General features: G+C 40.5%; 1 protein-coding gene across 1 annotated transcript; it reads right to left on the bottom strand.

Annotated features, from left to right (window-relative positions):
* Positions 1–7,799: 7,799 nt before the first annotated feature.
* On the bottom strand, positions 7,800–8,749 carry LOC108572626 (uncharacterized protein PF11_0213-like). The gene is made up of 2 exons (XM_017934883.1): positions 8,699–8,749; positions 7,800–8,417 (listed from the first exon to the last, which is right to left on the bottom strand). The coding sequence occupies exons 1-2, from the start codon at positions 8,747–8,749 to the stop codon at positions 7,800–7,802; spliced, it is 669 nt and encodes a 222-aa protein (XP_017790372.1).
* Positions 8,750–9,068: the final 319 nt, after the last annotated feature.

Below are 9,068 nucleotides of genomic sequence, written 5' to 3'. Positions count from 1 at the left end.
TGTTTAGAGTTATTTGAGTTACTAAACTTTTAAAAATTTTTAACGTAAGTCAGAGAAATTAGGAATTTCTCATTTTTCACAATACTTCGGAATTTTTCAGAAAGGTTTCTCGGTATCTTCTCTGGAAAATTTTTCTAAAGACACTGAGATGATGATACTCGCTTAGAAAGAAAAATAGGATAAATGAAATTTCGGTGTAAAATTTGGCACGAATTTAAAACCTAAAAAGTACATCATAACGATGTTAAAATTCACATTTCTGAGAATTTTCTCCGGAAAATGTCTCTAAAGGCACTTAAATAATGACACTCTCTTGGAATCAGAAATGGAAAAAACGAAATTTAGGTATAAAATTTGGCACCTATGGGATGACCTAAAATCTCAAAATTCCACAAATTAAATTTCGAATTTCTCTAAATCTTCTCTGAAAAATTTCTTTAAAGGCACTCAAATGACAGCACTCGCTTAAAAAGAAAAACCGAAATTTCGGTATAAAATTTGGCACGAACTTATGGCATGACCTAAAACCTCAGAATTCCACCATAACCAAACAAAATTTCAAATTTCTCAAAATCTTCTCTGAAAAATTTCAAACTCACTCAGAAAAAAAAACCCAGAAGAAACGAAGTTTCTCTAAAGGCGACTACGACACTCACCCAGAAAAGAAGAACAAAAAACCAAATTTCTCTCTTCGAATTTCTCACAATCCTTCACAGAAAATTTCTCCAAGAGCACTCAAACGACGGACAATCGCTCGCTACAAGAACCAGAAAGAAGCAAAAGCCAAAAAAAAAAAAAACGAAAAATGATGGAAAAGTATGTAAAAGGTGTCCATAAGAGTGAGCACTCCTAGCGAATTATGGCTAACGAGCTTATCGATTAATGTCGATCATCGGTTTCTCGTCTGGATACATTACCTTACAACATTAATTCCCTTTTTTAAGGATGTCCCCTATACGATAAAGCTGCTTATTATCGCCGCATCGGTCTTAATCATAAAAGTCAGCGTTAAGCTGTGCAAAAGGAATACCGTGGGGCACGGTAAGAACAGTGTGTACCGCCGCGACGATGCTCGACCCATCTTAATACAACTATAGAAGGTACTATACACGATGTAACTATCCCCGCTGTTTACATGTCGGCTATCACAAACGCACGGGCATCATTAACGAGACATGTTTCGGAATTTCCCAACAGCAGGATGATTTTTCTACGGCAAACATCGGCCAACCGCAATAAGAGGACTTATCGCTGAATAATATGTGACAGCCACACTGAAACACGGCTAAGCTTAACCACCGTCCCTTTCGTTATCTCTCTCGTCCTACCTAATTAAAAGAAAACCAACCCACCAGGCGAAATAATTCATCGCTTATCGGGCTTAGACACCACACCGCGGGATTAGGAAGAAATTACCGCAGACGATGTGGCTTCTCTGCCTTCGTTTATTCTCCGCACGATGCTAATTGAGGCGCGAATACAGCGGGGAGTTCGGTCAAATTGGAAATGTGAACAAGCTTGTTAGCGTGCTCGCGACAAAGAGCTTTTAGATCGAACAAATTTAGCGGGAAATCATTTTGTTGGTTCTTGTTTGAAACGGGAGATCGAGGTAGAAAGTTTGGAGCATGTTGTTATCTTTTAAGTATGCTTAAAGTATGATTGATTTTTTCGAAAAACAATAGAAACATGGGAAAGTGTTTCTTTTTTTCGCAAAAGAATCCTCTTTTCTGGGCTTTTTTGTGGCTAACAGAGCCAATTTTTAAGTTCCATCACATTTATAACTTATGTAGTATTTTTTTCTTCTTTGAGAAATTAAACCATTTCAATTTTTGCAATTTTTTCAAATTATTTCAAATAAACCCTAAATGACAAGGATGTCCTAAAAATGAAATGAACACTTTTTCAATTATTTACGAAGCCATATTATTACAATAAAATCGTCTAATACCACCATTTCTCTGAATTCGCTAACTAGCGAAATGCAATTTTGAAGTTCCACCCTTTTTACAATCTGTGCATTATTTGTCTAATAAACTGAACCACTTTAATTTCATACTATTATATTAACAATGTCCTAAAAATAAAGCTAACATATTAACTCACACTGTCACAACAAAATCGTCAAATACCACAATTTGGCTAAATTCCTCCACCGCCCCCTATCGTTCAAAAAACTCCCAGGAACATCGCCGCCCTTCAACAGTGGTCGTAACACAGTACCTCCGAGATGTTTCAGCAAACAGCATCTCAAACAACATTACAAAAGCCTGCACTTATATCTTCAAAATTTTATGCCCCTCCACTAACAATTACCAGCCCACCGGATTTTTACCTCACGCAAACCTTAAAGCCAACCGCGGTTCGCTTAATTACCCATGCGCGGCGAACGGTGCCCAAACAAAAAAGCCCCACCGAAAACGCCCACAAAAAGTCGGGTGTATACTACCCTAACTTACTCCAACCGTGAGTTTCTTTCTCCAGCCAAAAAGCACAGACACGACGAGAGCGTACCACCGGCTCTCCACCCATGGGGATCGCAAGAAAGAAACCGGAAGAGAGGAGGAGGTGAAGAAGAAGCACGACGAGGAGGGAGAACGGTTTAGCGCAACTATCTTGGAGGCGCACCGGGCACGTGAGAATTAACCAGCATTTGCATTGTAATACGCGTCGGGTAATCACTATGATTGCGGTGGGCGTAGCCAATCCTTAACTTTAATAGCTTTGGGTTGCCCAAAAGCCCCGTGTCGCCCCGGGTACGCGTGCATGTGCGGCGTGAAACTTTTATCGTTTCACCGAGTCGTAATTTTAGCGGGTGCATGGTTACGTACGTGGTCCTTAAAGAGAGTCAAGGTATAATAAGCGCCGTGTGGCTTGCCTTCCTCCGTGGCCTTTATTTTCGACTCGTCGACATCGGTGTGCACACAAAAGGATCTCCCTCCAATGCCGCCATTTCGACCTGTGCACACACAACATCGTGCGTGGCACCGCACGACCTCTTGGACATGCGCTGCTAAATTTATGTTCCCGCGAGCTCTCCGCGATTTTACGGGTATATTACTTGTCGATGCCGATGTTCCCTACAACTCTATTTAAATAACGGACAAATGTAATGCAAATAGATGATAAATATCACGTGGGTCGTTGCACGTGGAAACCGGGGGATTTGTAAATGTTGCTTCGAACATCGTTAAGGTGGTCGAAGTTCGATTTTATTTGGTGAAATTAGCTAATTAGCTTGTTATTGTAAAAATCTGAATACTTTTAATGCATTTTTTAAGTTTTGCCTGGTTGTTGAATATTTTTCCTTTGTTAAAAAATGATTTGAATGCTTAAACCATGAATTTGATTAATTAAAATGAGCTCCAAGTAGATTCATCTCACTTCTGCCAATGAATTTTAAGTGAATTAGTTTATTATTCCAAAAGTCTGAATTTTTGCAGAATATTTTTCGTTGTTAAAGAATCAAATCCACCAATTATATTCCAGAGATTCGAGACTTTCAAACAAAAATTCTAAATTTTCAAAATATCACAAAAATTCACCAAACAATTCCCTTTCACCCTTAACAAATTCCTCATTCACCCTAATCAAACCTACCAATGAGATTTCGAAGAGATTCGAAGCTTTAAAACAAAAATTCCAGATTCTCAAAATGTAATAAAAATTCACCAAACAATTCCCTTTCACCCTTAATAAATTCCTCATTCAGACCATTCACCCCAATCACATTACCAAAGCAAAGAATTCCCTCCTCTTATTTCACTATCTATCCTCCTCCACGTATCAATCACTCTTCCATCTTTTGCATAACCATCGACGAGGAGAAATCAGCCGTCACATGGTAATATCCACGGAAAAGGTGGGCGTTTGCAACGCAAACAGAAAAAAAAAAGAAGAAACAAAAACAAGAAATGAAAAAATCCCGTACACGTGCACAACGTCTCGTGTATATCTTGAAATCCAGGCGACGTTTCTAGGAGATGCTGTTTAGCCGTATAGACGGTACTACTGGCCAAGACGACAGATCGTTTGGCCACGATTACTCGCGACTTTACTTTTCCACTATGGACTCTGAGAAAGCACCGGCCATGTTCCCGACGTCGAACGTGTGGTCCGGCTTTGCCGCGTGACTTGACACACGTGTGCCACACGCTTTCTCGCGGTGTACTGCTCGTCGTTGATTGAACGTCGTCGATTCCTGGGCCGCCTCTACGAGCCGGAGAGACGTGTAACGGTCTGCAAACTATGTTTTTGTGCCATCTCGGTGAGAGGGATCTTCGTTTCTTTCCGACGTCCGGAAGACGCTCTCCTCGATGACGAGCCGTCATGCGTTTTTCGTCACTGCGACGCAGGTGAACGGTACATGGGGTCCGGGGCCTAGTCGTTCGCTCCGTCTTGCATTCCTACGTCCAACGATCCGACACTTTTAATACGCTTAGTTTATCTGCCTCTGAGACGTGTGTTGTCGGTTGGAAATGCACCTGACGGAGCTGTACGAAGGAAGGAATCGAAAAGTAACTGGACTGGGTTGATAGAAGGTTTGTTATTCGGACGGCGGACGCTGGGTCAAAAATGACCCAACGCTAAAATTTGTTTCATACGCAAACGAATGTAGATTGGCGGATAGACGTCTTGAAGGCGTCGAGCGAAAGCCTGAAGATGTCCAAAAGACGTCTGACTAACGTTCGATTTTACAAAATGAGGTGTTTTTGAAATACGGCGCTGTGAAACACTGTGCGCTGGCTTTAGAAGCGTTTTAACCATTTCACTGCTATTGGCACCTTGAAAATTTGTTCCCATTATGCTATTGGAGTCTTTTGGCGCACTTCCATATTAATTTAAGCCTTAATTAATTCCCTGTTGCCATTAAATCTGTATCTCTTCCACAGTGTCGAAACGCCGTCCCTTGAGCTTCCATTCAATTTTTGGAAATAACGAGAAGTCACAAAGCGTTAAATCTCCGGAGTAAATCCAGATTTTCCAGAGATGACAAATTTCTCATGTTCACATATTGAAGAATAATTCTTTCACCTCTTTGAAGGCAATTGGCTTCTTTTTACTTTGGGTCTCATTTTAAAACGAAAACTAAGATTCATTTAGTAACGAACTCATCGATAAATTTTCATTATAGATCAAAATGATCGGTGAAACTGAATCTTTCGTTAAAGACACAAATCTACGTTGAATACATGCGTCTCTCGTCGCACTATGAATTCGAACAATCTACCCATAGCACGCCCACGCGTTCTTTTTAATAAACTCGTTCGATCTATCGCGCACATACAATCGAAACTCTGCGCCGTATCTATTTTTCGATCTGGGTAAACAAGCGGTGATAAAAAAATTGCAGCCTCAAAATTACTGTTTTTCTCATCCATCGCACGGTATTTCTTCAATTACTTCTACTGAATGTTGGGGGCGGTAAAAGTGGCGAGTCGCCTTAACCTTTATGTTCAACCTTCGATACTTACGCCGATTTTGCTACATTGTATATAATTTCTGAGCACTGCAATTTGTCAACGTTTATTCCCTTTCGTTGGCGAAACTGGTTTCTCGCGATCATACGTAACCGATTTATTTACAGACTCTATCGCGAGATCACATTTCGCGCGGCAATTTCAAATTATCGCCGGAAACCGCGAGGAGGAATTGGAAAATTGACGGAAAAATTTAATTACCGTTTCACACAAATTTTGTATTCAATTTCTACTTTCGAATAATTTAAACGGCACGATGAATAATTTTACGAATGAATTTTCTCGGATTATCGTTTCAATGATCCCTCGAATAATCAAGGTATGCAGCATCCAACCGTTGGCTATGCAAAAATAATCGAAGATCCGCGATACACCGTTCAAGCAACGAGACGAGCGATTTCGAAGCTATAATTTTCCCTGGTTGCTAGTTCAGTCGGGTCACGGTCGATCTACCGATCGTGTGCCTCGCTGCTAAAGGACGATTTAAAACAATTCAATTCAACGACAAGCGATTAAGCTTCGTTTTCTTCAAGTTTCCACGATACGCACGCGGAATAGGAGAATCCGGATCCGATTTATTCGGCGGGAAAATGTATTGGTGTAGCTGCGTTCTGTTTGAAATTTGCGATAATAGTAGGTCGAATGACAGGATTAAACTCAAGATTATGTAGGATTACGCATGATTATATAGTTAGGTATGTAATTTTTCTGAAACGTAAGAATTTTCTAATGTTAAGGATCTTCGAGGCATTTGCGTTTTCACTTCTAAAAAGTAAAAGAGCTGTATACTTAATTGCTTAGAATTCGTATTTTATTAAAATAAATAAAACTTGAACCGGAGCTAGCCAAAATTTTTCGCAAATGATTTGCAAAATTTAGAAATAGAAATTTCGATCTCAAAGGAAATAAAAATTGAAATAAAGCTTCTGGCAAAATGGAATTTTCAAATTTTTACAATTTAGAATACTCTAGTCTTAGTCTTAACTACTAATAAATATATTTATTTAAACTGATCGCTAAAATAAAAAAATGAATAAAAATATTCTCCAGAATAAAGAAATGATTAACACTAGAACTACCAAACCCGTGAAAATGGCGAATTTCTATTTTAGCTATTTTAAATAACACAAATGATTATAATTCTATATGCCAGTTTATTTTCCGTTAATAATTCTAATTTCCAAATTCTTCACACAACTCTTACCTAAACACACCACAAGGTAAAAAATTTCCCACATTCAACTCCGCTTGTTCCACCGTTAAAATACGAAATTTCCAACTTCCACCGTTTCAAACCCACTTACTGAAAAATGACAAATTGAACACAGAACGGAACATTGGAGGTAAGGAGGTCGGCGTAATCGATTCCACGAACTTGGTACAAAGCACGAGATAGGAATCAGGCGCATCAAACGCGCGTCGCTTAATTTTCTCCGCTCGAAACGCGGAGTTGGACGGACGCGCGCGCTTTGCATAGCGGCTCGTTGAATCCGTGATTCGGCGGGACCCCGCTCACGATCCTCCTCCGTCGGTCGTGTATAGATAGAAGGAGGTAAGGTATCTTGTCGGAAGTAGACATTGATGGCCGATAGCCTGCGTCCAGGAGACGCGAACCGAGCCGAAGGGACCGCAACGAAACTGCGTGCCACGCTCGGTGGAATCGTCTGCGAGATCGGAGATCACGCGAGCACCAGAAAGGGACGAGCTGAGAAGCAAGAGGACCGAGAGATCGAACCGCGAACCTCGACCAGAGAGAGCCTCTTCGAGCATGTCGCCACTAACTTGTATTAATGTTGCCGATCAATTCTAATGGACGTGCTCGCATCAGCGCCGCGTGTACATTTGCATGCGTATACAGGGTGTTTTCTTAATGCGCGTTCTTCTGCCTCGTCTGCATAGTACGCGACCGCATTATACACGTGTTGCACGGTTGATTGTTGATAAGTCATCCCCCGTTCGAGAGAGGAGGCTCAACGGTTCAGGTTTTATCCGAGGGATAAATGAAGTTACGTGATAATTATGAAGTTGTGTGTACAGTGGATTTTAAGTGGGAGCTTGTACACTCGTGTACAGAAGTATTAACAGATCTTGTTGTGAATGTGAAGCGAATTTAAATGGCCGTTGCGGAATTATTCTGATTCGAATCTTGTACGGTGGACTCTCGTGTAGCGCGAGTTTTTAGAACGCGGCAAAAATATCGCGAGTACTGTTTTCTAGAGATATGTGAGAACCCGAAAATATCGAGTCGAATCGGGATGGGAATTTTTTCTGGGTTCGGAACGAGTTTCCGAAAATTTCGAGATTCCCGATAGTGTCGGGATTCTAACGAATGTTCGGGATTTCTGGGAGAGACGGGATTCTCGTAAGTATCGGGATTCTCGTAAGTATCGGGATTCTCGTAAGTATCGGGATTCTCGAAAGTATCGGGTTCTCGAAAGTATCTGGATTCTCAAAAGTATCTGGATTCTCAAAAGTATCGGGATTCTCGAAAGTATCTGGATTCTCAAAAGTATCGGGATTCTCAAAAGTATCGGGATTCTCAAAAGTGTCAGGATTCTCAGAAGTATCGGGATTCTCAAAAGTATCGGGATTCTCAAAAGTATCGGGATTCTCGAAAGTATCGGGATTCTCCAAAGTGTCGGGATTCTCAAAAGTGCCGGGATTCTCAAAAGTGCCGGGATTCTCGAAAGTGTCAAGATTCTCAAAAGTGCCGGGATTCTCGAAAGTGTCAAGATTCTCGAAAGTATCTGGATTCTCGAAAGTATCTGGATTCTCAAAAGTATCGGGGTTCTCGAAAGTATCGGGATTCTCAAAAGTATCGGGATTCTTAAAAGTATCGGGATTCTCGAAAGTATCGGGATTCTCGAAAGTGTCGGGATTCTCGAAAGTGTCGGGATTCTCAAAGGTATCGGGTTCTCGAAAGTGTCGGGATTCTCCAAACTGTCAGGATTCTCAAAAGTGCCGGGATTCTCAAAAGTGTCAGGATTCTCAAAAGTGACAGGATTATTATTATAATATCATATTATTAGGACAATGCTTCCGCACTTTTTGTTACAATTTATGGAATGTATGATGTCAGTGTGTCAATAACACGGATACTAGGATTCGTGCGATTTGATGTAAACAAAGCAACTGCGTAAACATTGTGTACGAAAAATTGAAACCGCCGTGGTGTTCGTTAAAGAAAATCTCGAAATGGAAAACGGGTTCTCGGAATTTACAGGAATCTCGACATTTTCCAGAATCCCGGTACTTTTGGGAATCCCTGACATTGCCATTATAAAATTATTTAATCAAATGTTTTTCAATCTTGTTTTAATCTCGTTTCTCATCGAGGTAGCTTAAATGAATAGAATCCTGTGTGTGATTGAAACAAACTATTTGTTCGGCTTGAAAGAAACTCTCTTAACACGCTCGAGGAGTTTGAATGCTATTTGAACTTTCTACGGAAGGATCGTCCTGTATGAAATGTTAATAGCTAATTGCAATAAAATTAGGTATAACTACACGCTTATAATTCAATTACGGCTAAACTGGCTATTTGCTTTCGAAGAAAGTGTCTGAAACCACTGCTTTTAGCGTGAATAAGAG

This window comes from Habropoda laboriosa, unplaced genomic scaffold, assembly GCF_001263275.1.
Source record: "Habropoda laboriosa isolate 0110345459 unplaced genomic scaffold, ASM126327v1 scaffold22, whole genome shotgun sequence".
In the NCBI taxonomy this organism is placed as follows: Eukaryota; Metazoa; Arthropoda; class Insecta; order Hymenoptera; family Apidae; genus Habropoda; species Habropoda laboriosa.
The sequence above is the reverse complement of the archived record's forward strand: the minus strand, read 5'-3'. Positions and strand labels throughout refer to the sequence as shown.